The sequence below is a fragment of the Leptinotarsa decemlineata genome, unplaced genomic scaffold (assembly GCF_025532065.1).
Source record: "Leptinotarsa decemlineata unplaced genomic scaffold, Ldec_3_MD MMD2_tig00026328_RagTag_RagTag, whole genome shotgun sequence".
NCBI lineage: Eukaryota > Metazoa > Arthropoda > Insecta > Coleoptera > Chrysomelidae > Leptinotarsa > Leptinotarsa decemlineata.
Genome location: NW_027412688.1, coordinates 35,223,053 through 35,244,617, shown reverse-complemented (window position 1 = coordinate 35,244,617; position 21,565 = coordinate 35,223,053). Strand labels below are relative to the sequence as shown.

The 21,565-nt window shown below is 37.4% G+C and overlaps 1 protein-coding gene across 1 annotated transcript in view; it reads left to right on the top strand.

Moving 5' to 3' along the window:
• Pgant2 (Polypeptide N-Acetylgalactosaminyltransferase 2) overlaps positions 1-21,565 on the top strand; it is an 85,639-nt gene that overhangs the window by 49,097 nt on the left and 14,977 nt on the right. Inside the window, exon 2 of the mRNA XM_074182532.1 lies at positions 12,561-12,835. Coding sequence (XP_074038633.1) covers positions 12,561-12,835 — 275 coding nt within the window. The remainder of the gene's footprint in view (positions 1-12,560; positions 12,836-21,565) is intronic.

The following is a 21,565-nucleotide window of genomic DNA, read 5'->3' as shown; positions in this document are numbered from 1 at the left end:
TGGAATGGATGTCAGGAAAATATGGGAGGATAGATGCATTGAGCCCAGGACTGCCATATTTCCTGAAAACTAGAAAGAAAGGAACAAATCAGACGAATCAGATGAAAAAAACACTAGTAATAACTACACAATGTCTGCCAACAGCAATTGATAGATCAAGACCGAAAATAAATCTATTTCCAATTGCACGCCTATGAACACGCCTCCAATTCCATGCCTATGAACGCTTATGAACCAGGCCTATGAACAACCCATGACTGCAATTTTTTCGAGAACTGGGAATAAAGGAACAAGTCAGTTGGATCAGATGAAAAAAAAGACTAGTAATAACCACACAATGTCTGCCGACGGCAATTGATAGATCAAGACCGAAAATAAATCTATCTCTAATTTCACTCATATGAACAGCCCATGACTGCAATGTTTTCTGAAAACTGGGAAAAAAGGAACAAGTCAGATAGATCAGATGAAAAAAAGACTAGTAATAACCACACAATATCTGCCGACAGCAATTGATAGATCAAGACCGAAAATGAATCTATTTCCAATTGTACGCCTATGAACACACCTCCAATTCCATGCCTATGAACGCCTACTAACCAGGCCTATGAACAGCCCATGACTGCAATGTTTTTCGAGAACTGGGAATAAAGGAACAAGTCAGATAGATCAGATGAAAAAAATACTAGTAATAACCACACAATATCTGCCGACAGCAATTGATAGATGAAGATCGAAAATGAATGTATTTCCAATTGTACGCCTATGAACACACCTCCAATTCCATGCCTATGAACGCCTATTAACCAGGCCTATGAACAGCCCATGACTGCAATGTTTTTCGAGAACTGGGAATAAAGAAACAAGTCAGTTGGATCAGATGAAAAAAAGACTAGTAATAACCACACAATGTCTGCCGACAGCAATTGATGGATCAATACCGAAAATGATCTGTCTCCAATTCCACGCCTATGAACAGCATTCCGTTATTGCATGTTTGTCCGACCAAAAATAATATTCTTTCCAATTTCCCATAAGCCGCAATAGTACGTGACTCGTGGTGGCACTCTTGGGTTCGCAACAGCGCCCTGATCGCCGGACTTTTGTCTAAATTGTTTCGGGAGTGGTTTATTGCGTTCTCATTCCGTCAAGCGATTATCGAACTGATTGAAAATTGAAAACAGAAATTGATGTAGCAAGCACCGAAAAGCGATTTCGTTCGTGCTGTTGACTGATCGATGGGCCATGTGAATGAATGCTGGCTTTTCCTGTTGATCTAGGGGCTAGAAATGGATCGGTAGTGAGCTAATACTACGTTTTTACAGACGAAACTCTGAAAAAGACCGAGTGGATGAAGTATGTTGGTGACGTTTAACATTTTCTGTGATGGATTATTTCTTTGAACAGGGCATTAGGTACTACCAACAAGTGGGGAATAGAATGTTCCACTCCTGTTGACATTTTATTTGGGTTCCTAGAACAAAAACACTTCAATTTTTTTATGTAAACTGAAAGTCAGATAAATACTAAAGACTGAGTAGCATCATGGTATTTTATAGCAGTACCAATTCACTATAAGAAAACATACAAGAACGTGGATGAAACCAGAGCCCCAAAACAAACCATTTACAATCTAACACCAGCCAGTCTTATCAGTGGAGCTAGGTTGAACCCTGAATGCAATGTTGGACCAAACTGTCCTTAAAGAACAAATCTAAATAGTGAACAGTGATAATATTGCCATTTACGAAGACATCATCTGTAGAGTCGACAGAAATCTCAATGCACGAATATCGGAGAAAAAATGGGCGCACCAGAATGCCGGCTTCGAAACAAAGCTTGGTTCATCACCTAGTCTCCTCGCAATTTCAACAGGAGGTTAAAGAAATAATAGTCAGCAACCTCTGGATATCTTTATAGTCTCAGCAGTAGCTGTAATTTCGGTAAGATTACGAACACCCTTGAGGGGAAGATCATCTTCCACCTAACTCCCTGGCTGAAAAGTAGAATATCATTAAATGTCAACAGCTTTTTCTTCTGAATGTTATTACTAAAAAAGCGGCGAATGCAATTAAACTAACGCCATCTATGGGTTAGACCCGAGACTTTTCAGCCCATGTGGTGATTATCAAGTGAGGCTTCGAACGGCAATAATGTTGATGTTTATTGATTCCTTCATGATCACAAAAAGTGATTAGGATACATCAATAGAAAAAAAAATGAATATAGAAGTAATTAATGATTCTTCCATTGGCTATATATCAATATCTATGACATTTATTGATAAAACTTCCATCTTCCATCTTCCATTGGCTATATATCAATATCTATGACATTTATTGATAAAACTTGAGACATATATGTCATTTACTAAGAGACAATACCGTAACTTTCATTTTATAGAAATTCGTAAAAATCGGATTAAGAAGAAGTATCGAAAAATGGTATTTCTTTGTCAATTATAGAAATAATGAGTTAACTATATGGACATGTGTAGTATAGTCTGTTGGAAATGCAAGACAAAAAAATACGGCATATAACGTATTACCTCAATTACTGTTATCAATTTTTTTCTCTGCAAAAATTATTTGCATTGACCTAATATAGTCAGTCGGTAAAAATATATTGGTATCTTCAATACGTTTATGTTCACGAAACACTTACCAAGAACATCTTTCAAATGACTTTGAATTTATAAAATGGTGTACCCAAATATAAACGTCTTCATTATGTCCTTAACATTCAATTATTTTTCGGATTATATAATAAACTTTATTTTCGATTTATTGATTCTGCTTCGATCGTGTCAAATTTCATCAAATTGAAATTCTGTAATTTTATGTCGATTTTAAGTCTATTATTTGTGAATAACGTTTCAATTGATTTGAAAACCTGTAAAATGAAGATAATGATTTATAGTGATCGGTCCACAATTACTGAATGTTGTAACCGCTATAAATGATGTATATGATGACACTGACACTGATAAACGATTAGTTGATTGAGCGAGATACAGTGGCGTGGTATGCAAAAGTTTATCTGGGAATTCTAATGCCCCACTGAGATAAAACTGTCTTTAGCTTCATTTAGTAATGAACAATCAAGAAGTAAGTACAGCTTGTGAAATTGCGTTTAAGCTCTGCCCAAGGTAGCTACCCTTTCTAAACGCTGGATCATTACTGGATTTTACTAGAATGACTAAGTCAAAGGCATAGCTCAGTACTTTATAGCCATCATGGTCTAGAAAACATAATAACTCATCCATTTCAAAGTTCAGTTACAGTGGGGCCAAGCCCCTTTCCTACCCATGCTACAACAGTTTCTCCTCTATTGGTCGTGCATATCAATCTTTCCATATGCAATGTAAAGGTATGCCTGCAGCTTGTATCATCCAAGAAAGCAGCCTAAAGCTATGTTTATAAGCATATTTTGTTTTTTATTTGACCCGGTATGCAAAGCTGAGTATTCTGAAAAGTCGTCAGAGGATCCGGTTGTGAAACATGATGAGGCCCAGGTTGCATTCCTACTTAGATACAACACACTCCTATTTCATTCGGCTTGGATCTGGCTTCGCGAACAATGCGTCCTACCTTAGCAGTTTGCACCGTTCTCCAAGGATAACCTATAGGTATACTCATCAACAACACCTGCTTTTGTAACCACCCAATAAAAACTGTAATAACGATTATGCGTCCCCGCTTACGTAGCATCATCCTCGTACTTCGTAAATATGGCTTTTATATAGCCTGCAAAGCCTAAAAGACCCCATAAATCCGTCAATTCCGTCGCCTCTGGATTACCCATCCATCAAGGAAAGCGTCGCATTCGCGTGGTGCAATTTAATTTTGTACCGGAAAGTGCGATCCGGATCGGCCGGTTCTGCCATTATTCTGCTGTTTATGCGGAATGTAAATAGGCAACGGCTGCGCCCTCTAGAGTCTCGCTCTGCGGTTGATTTCGAGACGCGGAGGGCCCCGGTATTTGCATGATTTTAATTCGAAAACGTACTTCACGAGTTCTGAAATAGTCATTAAAATAACAATGAGAACTGAGTTAATAGAAGGAAAACATAGTAGTAAGCGACGCATTTATGTTCCGGCTGGGGGAAACAATTGGAGACTATGAGAAGCTGGAGTTACGGCGGTTTTCTAATTTAGTTTCGGATCTTAATATTCTCTTCAGAAAGGCTTTCTGGTGAGAAGTTTACGGAAGCGTAAAAGGGCCACAGATTTATTTGTTAATTTGACAATAATTTTGACTCAAAAGTCGAAATTTCGACTTTTATCTCGTAATTTCGACCTTTATCTCATAATTTCGACTTTTATCTCGTAATTTCGACTTTTATCTCGTTATTTCGACTTTTATCTCGTAATTTTGACTTTTATCTCGTAATTTCGACTTGAAAACATCCCTTGGTTCACATACCTGAAAATTAATATCTGGAAAACATCTAAATAATGGGGCTTTGTGAGGCCTTAAAAGTCGACGGGATGTTTTGTTTCGAAATACTTTCTTCTGATAAGCTGTCTCTATTCGACACTGACACTTCTGATATATTAACGTTTTTAATTAGTACCACTGAATCCATTCAGGATCTTAGGTTCATCGGATCATATTGAAAAACCGTTAATGTCATCTGAAAAATGTAAGTTTTCGGGATTATAATTGTATAATTATATTGAATTGGTATGATATTTGTGGTACAGAATCCAGCCAAACACTGGGAAACAAATCAGTTCGTGCAGTCAGAAGTCCTTGATATGCCTAAACAAATCATCGATAAAGAAAATCAGAATAATGATAAACAAATACAACACTCAACACGCCAAATCCTTAGTGAATGAAAATCAGTTTGGCCAGAACCCTTGATATATCTAAACAAATCATCGACCAAAGAAATTCTAGTTAATAATCAGAACTATGACGAAGCTGTACTGTTCTAAATAACCCAACTCCTTCCTGAAGGGAAATCAGTCAACCCCTTGACATGTCTGAACAAATCACTGATCAAATCACTGATCAAAGAATTTGTAGATGAAAATCTGATCTATAGAATAATGAAAATAACTTTTGTCTGATTTCTACTAAGTTCATTATTTGTTGCGACCGAACAAATAGTAAACTTAGTAGAAATTAGACAAAAGTTTTTCTCTTCGTTCTATATTCAATGTGAATTTCTGCAAAATGAATAGGTCATCAGTCGAACAAGTGAAATCATATCTGTTATGATGCAAAAGAAATATTTTTCGAAGGGAAATCAGTTCAGTCAGACCTATGATGATGTAATCTGATACTCAGTACATCAAATCCTTCGTGGAGGGAATATTTATGACCAAAATGTCAGAAAGAAGAGGATTGATGGATATGCATCCAAAAAGGGGCACACAGAAAGTATCTCGACCAGAAATATAAAATAGGCCCTCCTGAGATCAGAATGCGGACATCTGAATATTGATGGAATAGAAAGACATCACAATGCATAAGAACAGGAGACATGCAGCTGATCCCAAAAATTTCTGAGTGGCAGTATTTTGTTTGTTAAGTAAATTAGGTACCACCTGGGATATCTCTGTCGAAACTGATGGTTTTCTGTTAGTAAAGTGATTAGTCCAATATGCAACTATATGAAATATATAGTCAAAGATCCGGGAACAAATGTAGGAGATGTACTCCTGGAAAAGTAATCGATTCCATACATGAAGAATGAACAAGTATCACTTGAATAAGACGATTTTTTCATGAATAACTCACTCCCAACAGCAAAATTAGGCGTAACTTCCAGCCTTGAATATTGCCTGAAAGTAGTTTTGGAAGTTGTATGAAGTGGACACAAAATAGGCATTGAAAAATTCCGACCCTTTTGTTCAGATTCAGCTAAACTATCCAATGACACCTACTCTCCAAAAAATGTCATTGTATCGATGTACTGTTATTGAAAGAAAACTCTTTCACATGTGAATGATGTCGGAAGAGGCTGTTGAGGTTCGCAATAAAGTTTAGCAGACAGGCTTGTAGTCGCGATGTTATAGAAAGACTACAATGTCCCTACCATCTCATTGTAACTGGCATGAGATCCATTTCACCGAAAGGGATAAAAACCATTCTTAAAATGAACTCTTGTAATGCTTTTGCATGTCGAAGTAGAGAGTCATGTATATTTATTTTACGGTGAGGACCTTGTAGACGAGTCTTCAAATGATCCGGGTTGTCATTGGAAAAATATGAAGGATGAATGTTGTTTTTATAAAACAAAAAACTAATGTTCTTTTTTACTTGAAGGGTAACATACATGTTTTGTGTCTTTTGTATTTATATTGATCTAAATAGAGTTATTCAAACAAATTAGATGTGGTATAATTGGGGTTGGCGATTTTTGCAAGGTTGAAGCGATGTTTCATCTTAACTAAATGTTGAATAAAATACAAATTGTAAAGTACGCTTGTAATATTCGTAAATTAACTGAAAGAGTTAACTCTTGAGAATGGTGAGCAGTTTATTCCCAATTTTCTTGTCGTTGAGTTATTTTTGCAACCAATAAAAAGATGGACGATTTTCAGATTTATGATTTTAAGCCACTACGAATGAATATAGTTTCCCATCCAAATAAACACTTTTCCCACCATTTTTCCAGTCATTCTTTTCAGAAGTATTACATGGAATAGCTGGATAAACATTTCATTGTTCTGACTGTCTGACTGTTCTGACTGATACATTTTGAACGGTGTATTATATGACCATTTTTTCTACGAGTTTTTTCACTCTTACAGTTTCCTTTCCAGTAATAATAACCATTTCTATTTAACGGCTGAGAACAGCTTTGTATCGTAGTCTTATCTCAACATTCATAACCATTGTATTACCCAACAAAAGCGTATTTCACACAATAATTCTTAGATCAAACACACGAAATACCGGGTGAAAGGGATGCAGTTCTTTCCCAAGGAAACGAACGCCTCCATAGATAATGAATAATGAACTAACAAACCGTCTAATTGTCTCACTTTCTCTTCCGCATCTCGATGGATTACATCGAGAACCAGAACAAATCGAGCAGCCCATGGTACACGACAGACAATCGTGTTACGTAACGGTCAACTAGATCGCTATTTTTGTTTTATTTGTCGCCTCGTCCTTGTATGTTGACATTGTTTTTATGATCGGATAACGCTCGGGTTGAATGGAAATGCCTGATAGTTTTGATGATCAGCTGGCCATACACACAGAGATTTTTTATCAATTTTGAAAGTCGCGGTTTGAACGGTCGGACCAATATTTCTATCAGGGCCAATTCAGACATCACAGTTCTTGTCTCAATTCTCTGTCTTAATTTCAATCTCAGTCGTTATCTTAGGATTTTATGTCAATAATTTCAATTCTGAAATTAAGACTAGTGACATGTGACATATGACAAATGACACCGTAAACTTTCGTTATACTACCATAAAAATCACAAATATTTTTATAAAGCAAGCACCATCAATAATCAGTTCTGAACAGTCAACACTACTTCAGAAAGATTGATGGTACTATTTTTGATAACCACTTGAATATCAGTCACAGATGTCCACCTAGAAAGAAAATGCACCTGTTTTCTCTGCATTCACTATCAAAAAATTTCTTTCACACCAATTTATTAATTATTCTGCTAAATTATTTAGTTTTTTTGTAAGTCTTCAGGACTATCTGAATCAATGGCCAATGTGGTATCATCTGCATAGAGAACTACTGAATCTGAACTGATATAGTCAGGTAGATCGTTTATGAATAACAAAAAAATAAGCGGCCTCAAGATCCATCCCTGAGGAACTCCTCGGTCTATTTAATAATATTCAGATTTATGCTCTCCGATTTTAACTGATATTTTCCTGAAGTACATGTATGATATCCTCCACGACAAGGAATTTCCACGAAAACCAAGGGAATATAATTTACTTTCGATTATCTCCAGGTCAATATCTTTGATGATAATGAATATTTTTTTGAACGAACTATGGATCCAGATTATATATTAGTCTTGTCCGATTATGAATGATTTGAAAATCAATGTTGCAACAGTTTTATCTACCTTCAATTACATTTATGAAAACATTTTTTCAATGACTTTTTGGATGTTTGAATGATTTTTAATTAAAATAAATCATCGAAATATATTTTTCTACACGTCATTGGGAATCCAATAAGCTCTCGTTCATATATTTAGGAGCTTTATGTCTGTTGAACAAGAGCTTCAAATCGTGAACTGAATATACATCGCTCTTTGTTTCATTTCGTCGCTGCGTCCTTATATGTTGACATCATTTTTCTGGTCGGATAATACTCTGGGTAAATGGAAACGCATGATAGTTTTTATCATTTTGTACCAGCTTCATTAATTCACATGACTCTTTGTCGTAAATCCTTCGTTGAACCGTACCGTGACCGTGTTTTTGTGGATTATTTAACGATTCAGGGACAGAAGCAATTATCTCGTTAGAGTACCCGTGTCGTTTTTATATGCTGTTGATAATGACGGATAATTGTCGGATTATGAAGTCGTCTTTATTTCGAAATCTTCCTGTATGCCGCTGGATGGACCTACAAAATGAATTTCTGGAAACGTATTGAAAAATACATTCAGAATCACATCAATCCCATAGAGATGAAGAATGTCTCTCAGTACAAGTTCAATGTCGTTCACGAGCCACGAATCAATAGCAGGGGAGCCCACGATGAAAAATGGGGATTTACTCGAGCGTCATAGAGACATATTAGGTTGCAAAGCTTAGATGATAAGAAGAAAAAAATGTTATATAATATATTCCTTTTCATCGGTGGGGGAAACGGCTATAGATTTTTGAATATGTAAAAAAATACTGTTGCATGGACATACTCGAGCGCGTCAGATATTGATAGCATCAATGTCCTACGTATTTTTAATGATGTTGGTATGTTAATCTGATCGTTTGCATGTACGTAAGGGGTAAAAGTGAAAAGAAAAAAAATGTAATCGAGCGCGTCAGATTTTCTAAGGGGGTGTTAAGTGCAACAAAAAAAAGCTCTCATTCAATAATCTGACGATTTCGATCTGACGCAAACTCGCGGCCATTATTGTAATGTGCAAAAAATTTTTGCCATTTTGGTTCATCTTTATGTTTTATTGATTTATTACTGAAAAAAAGAGAAATGAAACTTTCTATGTTTTTTACCACTTTTATTTGTAACTAACGTTACTGCAGTTTCGTCCTATAAGGACATTTTCAAACTTATATATTGTATAAGTTTGAAAATGTCGATATAGGACGAAACTGCAGTAACGCCAGTTACAAATAAAAGTCGTAAAAAACATAGAAAGTTTAATTTCTGTTTTCTTCATTATGATTTCCTACCACGTAGTAACGGCTACATCCATCAATTAAATAATTGATTAATTAATCATCATCTTCATCTTCATCACGAACGAGTCTCTGTGATCAGCTGTGATGGCGTCATGGCAACAGAAATCAGAGTGGGGACGGAATGAGAGAGTAATGGATGGAGAAAAAGTGAATAGAGAATAGAGGAAATAGAGGAATAGAGGAGAGGGAAATATAGGTATCACACAGCTGCACGCATTAAACTTTATCTACGATTTTTTGTTATTTCGGCTTGCGGAAATCGTCAGATTATATATTTTTCGTTATCTTCGAATTATTTTCTTCAAAATAAAAATCAGCTACGCTCGAGAATGTCGAAATGACGTTATTTTTCTACAACTTTGCTGCCCTCCCCTTTCTTTACGTCACTTTCAAATTATCAGATTACTGGAATATACACTTTTTATTAGGTAATTAACCCGCCCTACCTTAATATGACGCGCTCGAGAATTTTTGATGATCAATTGTTTTACTAATCTGATCCTTTATACCTCACAGGCCGCCTTATATATGGGGCTCATATTTGGTGGAGGTACTTAACCGGGTACAAGATATCCCCCTGTATATTAATCTGCCGCGCTTGGGCTCCCCTATTACAAGTTTCTATTGTGGCTAGTGACATCGACTCTTCGTTTAACACGAACCACTGCTGAATATACAGGGCGCTGCATCATCAGCCCCCAACAGGAATTTCCGAACTCTGACAGTTGATAACGGTCATCTTGTTGAAGCTACATATTATGTCAAATTAGTTGTCATTTATTTAGTCTGTTTTACCAAATCACCATCGACGGATATAACATTCAACAACAGGTTTTATCAAAATAGGTATTCTGTTCGGGCAACGTACCGCGCGCTTCATCCATTTTACGGTCGCCATAATCGCCTTACGGAGAGGGCTATGCGCAATGTGGGTGATGATTTTGAGTTCATTGGTTCAGTTAACGATCGACTGACAACCGAACGTCGACGAAACGCAAGGCCACAACTTGTCGAATTTTGCGTCGTGATGTGGTCTTGCACGCGTCCAAAATTTAACTGAAACAGTAACTGAAGAAGTTAAACGACCGTAGACAACGATGACCACAGACAATGCTGAATGGGCTCTGGGGAAGTTGGCAACTGATCCTAACTTTCATAAAACAATGCATCTCGAAAAAGTAACTGTTTGGTGTGAATTTTGGGCTGACGGCGTCATCGGTCCATATTTCTTTGAGAACGACGTTGGCCAGGCCCGTAAATATCAACGGCGAGCACGATAGGTCAATGATTTCAACATTTCGGTGCTACGTGCCACACAGCTCATGCAACATTGGATATTCTGCACGGGCGATTTGAGGGCATCCCACGTGGAGGTGAACTGGCCAACGGGATCGTGCGATTTGACTCCGTTAGACTTTTTTGTGGGATTTTCTTGAAACGCAGGTGAATGCGAATAAGCAACAAATCACAGCGGTCCTCAAAGCCAACATAACCCATGAGAGATTTATGCGCCAGAATCATGGAAAATTGGACGTTTCGGATGCCGGGTGGACTCCACCCAGAGAATCCGCTGCGGACATTTGAAAGATGGTATATTCCACACATGATGGCATCAATAAGTCTCTCAAAGGAATACAAAATTTCGATCATATCTCACACACACTTTGTTTTATTTAAATTTGAATATAGGAAGCGCTTAATAAAATAGCCTATATGTAACCTACTTCACATATATGCAAATAATTTTTTTTTCAAAAACGTCCTGTTAACGGTTTGTCACCAGGAGTGTACTGGTTTTTGTCGAACTTCCATTCGGATAGTTCTATATTTCTGGCTATTGATGGAGCATCTTCATGCATGGTTGAAGATATGAAGTTGCATAATCGTGATTTCAAGTTCAAGTTCAAATATGTTCATTTATTACTTTTATACATTGGGTGTTCAAATTATTCTAATAATAATGTGGTATTACTGGAGTTTTCATGAAACAGTGGTATCTTAGGCTACATCAGTACATCTCGAGGTTTTCAGTAAGATATTCGTGTTACTTGCATGGTTTTGGTTCATATACTTATATTCCGTCGGTTTGTGTTGCTTCTCATTTCGTGAGGCTACTCCGGTTCAACTGCTTTGATGTTTGACCCTGTGGGATATGGGCAATTTGCGTGGATCAGTTCCAGGCACCGGAATGTTCACTACCTGCTCACCAGCATGTTTTCCTCCAGAATGTCGATTATTTCCTGGTGATGCAACCACTAGAGACATCATATTTGTCCTGGTTTGGGAAAAGTGTTTTTAATAGATCCATTTTACGCCAGAGGTTCCAATTCTATCTAGCATGCCCTCCAGAGCTCCAAGTAGCCTGGACGTAGCTAACGGAAGTTTCTACTACGCGATTTTTCTGGTGACACGACTTCCAAGGGATGGTCAGCGTATCAATAGCGACTATGTCGTTGCCTTCGATGATCCTTCATGCATAATTTTCTCGGAGCTCTTGTAAACGGTATAATGAAGTTGGATTGAAGGAAAGCGATAGGATAGGTCATTAAATTTCAAAGAAGGATTGTTAGTATGATGTAGGTTTGCCTTGGGAAGATCAAAATTTTTAATCGGTCTCGTATACGTGTCTGGTGCTCAATGTAGGTCGATTTTCCAATCGTGAATACTCATGAAAGTTACCCCTAAGTAAGTAATCGACTCTTGAAATGATAGGTTTTCTCCTAGAAGTTGGTAGTGTTAGTCCGAGACAAGTGGTGGTTTTAGGGTGGCTTGCTAGGATGTTTGTATTTTCTTTGGTCCAGTTTGATTCACCATTTGCTGCTGCAGTGAGCAGAGTAAATAATCATATCTTAGGTTAGGAGTGTTTGAATTTTGGTACCATCAGCGTACTTCACAATTTTTTGTGTTGTAACAGCATCTAGTATAATTTCCTTGAGCAAAGAATAACACTTCTTGTCGCTAGCCTAATGGCTGATCGTTTTCAAAACCAATTCCAGACATCACGAGCCGTCACTGCATACTCATACATCCCTATATTATTTCTATTACTTCCGCCATATCACTCCTTTGGGGAAATAGTTCGAGGCCATTCTCATATTTTCCTCAATCTGTTCCACCGTCAATAAAAAAGGCGCAAAACTCACGTCCACAAACTTTTAACCAACTTTTCCTCCTTTTTTCTTCCAGGTCGAGAACAAAGCTCTGCGACTGAAAGACGGTGTAACGATGGCGACGGACGCCCAGGAGGACAGTGACGCCGCAGGACCAGCCGTCCCAATGGCCCTGCAGAGCTACGAGACCGCCGACAGCCGGCTGGCGTGGAATTATTTTGACGAGAGTGGGTATGTGGCCGGAGGACGGCTTCGTAAAGGCGAAGATCCGTATTTGAGGAACAAGTTCAATCAGGAAGCCAGCGACAGCTTGCCGAGCAACAGGGAGATCCCTGATACCAGGAATGCAATGTAAGTATCGCTATTTTGAGTGTTGTCTCAGAACATAAATCAAAATCTATGTAAAAATATTCATTTTAATTTTGTGCCCATACACGAGTTGTATTTTATTTAAAAAAAATTGAGATTTCTAATAAAATTGCAATAATGTAATCCAAGGTATCAAAAATTAGTTATTTGGCTTGAGCGCTATTATTTGAATGTCTTTCGCCTTACTAGATCACTTCGCGTACCGCACTGTAACGTCCACTTGACTGTCTCGATATGTTCGTGCCTAGCTTTAGTATGTTGTATGTTGTAGAAATTTCGCCGAAGTTCTGTCGAAGTCGGTAGCATTATTCTCGCTGCTTTTCGAGTGGCGGGGAATCATCGTACATTCGCGCGCTCTTAGCTAAGTCACGTTTGGTTTATGGTTACCAGTGGTGGCCGGCGTTATTTCCTTTCGGGCATGATTTACAACACTACTCCATTCCCTGAGGTTGTTCGCCTCGAACAACATTCCAAGGGTAGACATTACGACCCATTTAAGATCTCAGCCTCTATATGTGGACAACTTTAGGCTTTGGGTGACAATTGGAATCTTTACACCAGATCGTTTATCTTTTTGGTTACCAAATAAGGTCCTTTTCATGATCTCTGCAACTTGGGACACAATTCTTTCCGACGTTGGTAGGGCCACACTGCATCGCCTTCTTTGAAGCTCCCTGGCAGCGACTTTTTGTCAAATCTTATCTTCAGCCTGTCGCAGTCTCTCTTTCAGGTCATTCACATACTCTGAAAGAGGTACCTCTTGAGATTCATCGAAAGGACTACCATACTATACATCTATCGGAATCTTCAGTTCCCTACCAGTTAACAACTTGGATGCTGTATAACCTGTCGCGTCATGTTGGGAGCTACTGTATGGCAACAAAAAAAGAATAACCAATTTATCCCAGTCTCTTTGGTTTTCGGAGAGGTACTTATTGTCTTTATTCCAGACAGAGTCATTTCCTTCCATAAATCCGATTCGAAGTTGCGGCCCTGATCCGAGTGTAGTTCTTGGGGTACTTCGTGTCTGGCAATTACGTTCTGCAACAGGGCTGCTGCCACCGTTCTAGCCTTTTGGTAGGGTAAGTCTATTACTTCAGGCCATTTGGAAAAGTAGTCCATCACAACCAAAAGGTACTTGTTACCGGATGTTGTCATAGTGAGTGGTCCCAAAATGTCGATTCTTTCGAAAGGGCACCCACTGAGGTACTGCTTCAACTTTCCTCTCTGCCTTGTCTTCGGACCTTTTCTCGAAGAGCACAGGTCACAGCGCTTACACCACTCTTCCACGTCTCGACGGCAATTGAGCCAATATCTGTGGGTTCTTCTATCCGGGCTTTCCCATTTCCTAGTGAGTAGGTCATCTCGATTACTAATGGAGTCCGATTGGAGCCAGTAACCCTTTTTCTGCTGACCGTGCTTGGAAATCTCTCACAATTCCGGTCTCGCTCCTTTGGCAATCTATTCTCGCACAGTTTTCAAGACGGGATCCTCCTTCTGTGCTACGATGATGTCTTGTCTCGTCAGCAAGGTAGTGTTACCCTCAGAGACTGTTAACTACCGTACCACACCATGGTCAGGTGATTCCTCAAATTGTCTGTCCGTATCCCTGGACAAGGGACCCTCACAGGTTGCTACCCTCCGGGTCAGAGGGAAGCGGCGGGAGGTAGGGGAGCTTATCTCCCTATCAGAACTGTCCATAAAGGAGCTCTGCACGCTACCTTATCACTTCTGGTGGGAAGTTCTTCTGGAAGCTGGGTATCCTTGTCCTCCTGGCGTTGGCAAAATTTGCATCCGAATGTCAGGCATGGCAACTGATGAAGATACCGTGTAGCGAAACGCGTTTTTAATTTTAATTCCATAATTATTATTATTATCCATATTCTCATCTCATCATGCATTGTCAATTGAAGAAACATAATAAATGATGCTTATATTGATCAAGTTGTATGCCTGACTGAGTACTAAAACGCTTGATGAAGCTATTGTATAGCGACACACGTGTTGCGGTTTTGTAACACAATAAAGTGTTGTGGATTTTCATCAAGTGTCTTTCAATTCCATCACATATAGAAAAATTTATATCTGGACGAGACTTGGCCTAACGAAGGATATACCGTCGAAAAAATGTGGCAAGAAAAACATTACAAACATCACATCAAACATTTTCAGAAGTCTGGTCTATCGGAATCAACTTGCTTTCTGGAAAAGAAAAGTGACTGATTATTACCAATATTTATTACTTTTCACTACTAGGAAAATAAAATAAAATCAGGTAAATTACTTCCTTCTTCTCATATCATTTCCTGGAAGAGATATATTAGTAGACAAAGTTTTCAAATTGACACCCTTTGTATACATCGCATTTCCTTCAGGCAACGTTTGTTCCGACACTAATCTGACCAACCTAAAATCTCCTCCAGTTTAATGAAATTCGCAGTAATGAGAAAAGAGTCCATTCTCCCAAAAATTTTATTCTCGCCAGGATTGCGACTGTCGGCTATTTTCCTTCGTGAACTAATCAGGAGCGCTGTGGTTCGTTCCAAAATTGTTGGCGGTAAAATTCCGCTAGGCATTCCTAGCGAGTGGAAACGAGGAATGCTTGGCACGTAGACGTTAGTTAGGGCTGACCAGGAGTTTCAAGAGCTGGAAGCGGTTGTTGATGACGGTATTCTCATACCGATGATGCGGTTACTCCACTAGCCTAAATTCGCTTAGAATAAAATACATATAAAGATTGTTCTAAGATACATTAACAACTTTATGTAATTAATTAACATACAACATAAAACAATTCTACTTCTTCAATATCACTTTGCGATCATTTTAATTGTTTTATTTATTAGTATCGCTGACGCGTTCGTGAGTTGTCTGAGGTAATCTGATATTTCTGTAATTTTATACAACAAACGATGGCTCGCGAATCCACTTAAAATTATTAGTTCCAACCGGAATGACTAATCCTCAACTCCATTACATTTATTGGATTCTCGATTGTTCGGTCAGTGTTTGCTTGGTTGTTGCGTATATTAAATTTCTCATTGGTCATTCATTTCCGATTCGTTACATCATATCTTGGAAATCAAAAATATCACTGTTAAAGTTTCCATTACGAGTGCAACAGACCTTACAGGACGTAGTACTCAGCAATATTCGCTTAGAACTTCCTTATACTTATAATATTGGTGATAATTATCTTACGAAACGGTTTATTTCTAAAAACAATGGAGCTCTTCTACATTGTATACAGCCAGCTAGTTGTTTCTATTTATCTCCACTTGATTTTTTCTTGCGAGGCCATTTGGTCTTTGGTGATGCCAGTAATGTTACTTAATTTGAATGAAACTTAGATAGGAATAGGGATGTAAACAAAATATATATGTGAATTTTGAATGAAAATATGGTCACGCCATGATCGTTATGCACGCTAAAGAAGTCCAATAATACGAAGCGAACGCGAAAAAGCTCGAGAGCGAATGAAAATTATGCGGAATCTGGTCGAATAATCTCGAGAAGTTCGTGGAACATACGAGAACTTTCGAATGGAGTATACGTGTTATTTTGTTTCACGATCATCGTCAGAATGTAGAATTGTGTGAAAGCTATTTTCCGGGTTTTTTGACCATGGTTTGCAATTTTTATGCATGAAGTTACGTCTACTACCGCGGTGTAATTATCGAAGGCGATGTGGCAAAAATTGCATTGCCCAAATTGTTGTTCCCGTTGTTCTGAACGCAGTAACTATGATGCTGGTAGACCCTGGTTTTATACTATTACTAGTGGGCGTGGCTCGGTTCCTCTTGGTTGGATCACATGCCCTTGTTTGTGTACCTTTAAGTGCAGGTAGCCAAATTTTATTGATGTTTATCGAAACGTCATGCATAAAAACCCTCAGATCATGGCAAAAAAACTGGAAAATAACTTTCACACAGTTACCTTTGGCCGTGAAAGTTTACATTTTTTGAAAAAGTAGTTTTTTTAGGAGTTATTGATGCTGTTTCGTTTTGGTAGGGTCGCCCCGAATAACCACCAATCTTTCGCGCCTCTTCATCGATGGACTATGTTTACTTCTCGATGATCGTTAATATGAGAAACTGGAATGATAAAGAAATCGTATGTTTGCATGCGAAGTTACAGTTAATTTTCACTTTCCAAACGAAGATGGCTCCATCTTGTTAGCTCATAGTTGTTCCTCGGAGGTGTAATTATGCCTTGTTTATCCGCAGATTTCACAAAATCGTTTCGACGATGACCTTATTTGTTGTTTATGATCGAGAGATGAGATTGACTTTTTTCATTGGATTTCACAACGAACGTGACGAGCATATTTAAAGAATGAACAGTGCAGATTACGAAAAATTGAATGTTATTTTCTGACTCAATATTTACTGATGGCGTATTTACCATGCTAAAACACTTCATATCACTGGTTCAGCTATTGGAAACACTTTTTCCATACCAGAAACAAAATACTGTCTCTCACGGATTTCGCTAACCAGATGACCAGTCATCTACTGATTTCCGTGTACCAGGATATCACACAGGTTGCTATAATGGGAATCGAGAATGTGTTAGGAGACTTCGAGATATAAAATTCGTCCTCGCAGTCAACGCATATAGCACTGATGATATCTGCCGCAGTAGCAGACGAAACGTTTGGTTCTGTAAGTTCTATTCGACCACGGCCTAGCAGCCCGGATTTTGTTTTCTCTCATCGTGATTACGGCGTCAAAAGCCTACGCACAATCAAAACGTTCGATATAATGGTGAAGGAGCCGGGTCCGGAACATTCTTAATGCTACCAATTTTTTGTAAGATTATGAATGAAAAATCCGTTATTTTCGAAATCAAAGTACTTTTGTGACTTGTATTCAGGAAAAAATCGCTAATAGGTAATATCAAAAACGGTATCTTCATCCAGTATATATTTAGTAGATACTAGTTGTCGATGAAAAAAGCTTTTTGATGTTGTTCTCCATATTTATACAAACGGCCGGTACTGCCGCAACCACTGTGTCCCTGCATTTTAAAACTGTAATAACTTTGAAAATATTAATTTGAAGGGGATATTCAATATATATGAATATGGTCTGTGAATAAGGGCTATATTGATCTATATATTGAGTGCACAATGAATTTAAGGCATTAATTGAATAAGGATTAATGCTGTGTTGCTTAAAATCGCTTCGTAAATAAGCGGTTATTGTGGATTATCCCTATCAGATAGATATATGTGTACTGTTGTAAATCATGCCCGAAAGAAAATAACGCCGGCTGCCACTGGTAACCATAAACTAAACGTGACGTGGCTAAGAGCGCGCTAATGTACGATGATTCCCCGCCACTCTAGAAGCAGCGAGAATAATGCTACCGATTTCAACGGAACTTCGGCGAAATTTATACGGCATTCGATTACGATATTCAAAGGCTAGCCACGAGGATATCGACACAGTCAAGTGGAAGCTACAGTGCGGTACGCGAAGTGATCAATTAAATAATACTTGAAGTGTTAGTTGACGTGTTTAGTGTATTTAAAGTGAAATAAAGTCAAGGTTGATTATTCAATGAAGTCAATTATTTGTCAACCCGTGGGGAAAAACGTAAAAATACCATCGCGGACTTTTTTATAGATCTTTTAAGATGTACAGTTCTGTTGTACATTTTTTTATGTATTTCGTAGGGTTCAGTTAGGGTTTAAGCGCAAAAAGTGTTTTTTACGACATGACATTAGAAATCTCTGAAATCATCAGTGTTTTCTCTACTATATTATGCATGCTATATACATATAGAACTTTCCCTGAAATCACTATATCTATTTAAAAAATCCGCATCTAAATCAGTTGTGTAGTTCTGAAGATCTAACTAAGCATACAAAGGGACAGACAGCGGAAAGCGACTTTGTTTTATACTATAAATACAATTCTATAATAGTAGGCACTAAATTCTCATAAATACAATTGCTGTAAAATTGAAACATTGTTATCAAGGTTGCGATTCTTCATAACTTATGGTTATTTTTCCTTATCTGTTTCCGTACGTATAGAATAATACATGTAGTGATAAAGACTGGAAGAAAAAGCCCCTTCAACACATATATCTACTTTCATATGAACATTGAATTGCACCGAAGAAAAAGTGCTTTTGAAACATCTATAATGCCTCAATATAATCATTGAATATACCTCTTCTTTTCACATTTTTTATATAAAGAGAAGTAGAAAGCCAACAAGTTTTTCTCTACTAATATTAATTTGCTGTATTTTCAGGAAGAACTACAAAACGACATTGCTTTTAATCTAATCTAACATCAGCACGGTACAAAAAAGAACTTTAACAAAGGTCCAATCCGTTTCTTGGATCCAAAAAAGGACCAGTTTTCATATGACTTTTCTTTTTATTTATTCCTTCGTTAACCAGAATCAAGCAATAATTTTATTGTAGAATAAATTGTTTCTTCATCTTTTAAATAAACTGTCTGGTAGCAGAAAACATCCAGTTTTCAATAATTCAATAATTGAAAACAAATTAATGAGAAGGTTATAGAAACGAAAATAAATGGATATGAATACATTTTTCACAACATTCCTCAACTCGCCTCTCACGTTCAGTATCATTCACTTTCTCTACGTAAAAGATGGATAAAGAGACTTAATTTACAAGTAAATTAATGTCAAGAAAGAGAATGTACGAGTTTTGCAACGATCGAGTTACTGTGTGATGCGAAGAGCGGGCAGAAAAAACCTCTTTGTGGATTTCTTCATCCATGGCATTACGAAAAGCGTTAGAGCCTTTCATTATTCAGCAATTTTTTCGCAGGATTCAGGTTAACATCTATTAACGTTCGCCTTATGTTGCTGGTTGTGTAACCCATTAGATGCGCTGTACTACAGAAATTAAGAACAATTTCATGCATTTAATAATTCAGTTCTGAGGCTTTTAATCTTTAACAATTTGAAAAAAGATCACGTAGAAAATGTGTGCAAATTTAGAGAAATAGGCAACATTCTTTTCTTCAATTCAGAAATCTATTGAAAATTTTTATTCTTTTATCGACTCCAAGAGTTACTTTGCTTATTTTGCTTAACAAAACATTTCCGATCGATAATGATGATTGAAATTGAGGCCGGCCACACATACAGCTGAACAGCTAAAACTCAATTACAACTGTGCATGTGTTTGTCTCAGCCTCGACTGTTCAGTTGAAGTGACGAAAATTGAATTTCAATATATATAACTCAATGGATTTACTGAACTCGTTCAAATCCATTGCAGAAACTGAAGTATTGAACTATCTGTTTGTGTACATTTCAGTTTATAGTTTTAACTGACAATTATAACTGTATGTGTGTGGCCGGCCTTAATTTCCACCAGTTCAACTGAACATTTGAGTTTAACTGGCAGCGACGTGTGTGGCTAGCCGTAGAATTTTCGTTCAGATCTAAACTATACCCATCCAACAAACAAAGTAACCCAAACAAAGGTAGATGCGTGTTCAAATCATCCAAATGTAAAATAATATAATTTACAACGAAAAAGCCAACTTTAATGTATGATTATTCAATCAACAATACTACAATCAACCGCGTACATGGGATAAAAGCTCTTGGTATAACATACGACAGTAAATTAACATTCACAACACATTAAAAAAGGAATATGGCTGCTGATGCAAATAGCATGCTTGGATTCATTTACAGAAATGGCAAAAACAACAAAAGTATTGCCACCTTAAAATTGCTATATTTTGCGTATGCCAGATCTAACTTAGAGTATGGCTCTGTGTTAGGGAATCCAGTTTACGACTACCAAAAAACATCAATTGAGAGCGTGCAAAGGAAGTTCCTTAAATACTTATGTCTAAAAGATTATGGACAATTCCCCACGAGAGGCATCGATCATAACATTTTGTTGACATGATTTGATATGACATCTTTGGAAAATAGGAGAGTTATACTGGGTATAAAATTCCTGCATCAATTACTAAACAACAATATTGACAGTACGGTTCTTTTACCCGAGATCAATTTCTTAGTACCGAAAAGGTCGACACAATCTGAAATTCTATTGCGAAGCATCACGCACAAATGTTATGCTATGATCACCATTGAATTCAATAGAATCTGTGAACATTGCGATATTCATTTCGATTCTCTGAACGCCTTGGTTTCATGTATCCACAATCACTTTTAATAATACTATAAATAACTGTCAGAACTGCTACATTGCATGATTTGTAACTTTGTGTGTTATATATTCAATTTTTCATTCCTCTTTTGAAATTCTACGTATACGAATATTTCATATAGACTTTGTTTTAGCATTTACTTTTATACATTTCTATATTCCATTATTTTTAATATTTATTTCGTGTATGGTCTGTAATAATAGCATTTCCTGTAACTGGGTACTCCAGTTGGAAATAAATCGCTTTTTTTATTACCTATATTAGATAATATAGGTAATATTGGTGAACATTTGCGGTATTTTAAAATTTGAAATTTTGAACACATCAAAAACTGATACAGCGGAAAAAACTGTTAATTGTTGTCCCCACGCACTCCACTTAAAAAATGTTCCTATACCCAGCCGCATATTATTAAAAAAATTTCGACATTTTCATAATTTCTCCACATATCCCTACCAAGATAAAGTAGCTGCATTCAATAGTATGCTTCACAGACTATTGAATATTCCACTGTCGGAAGGTACGCT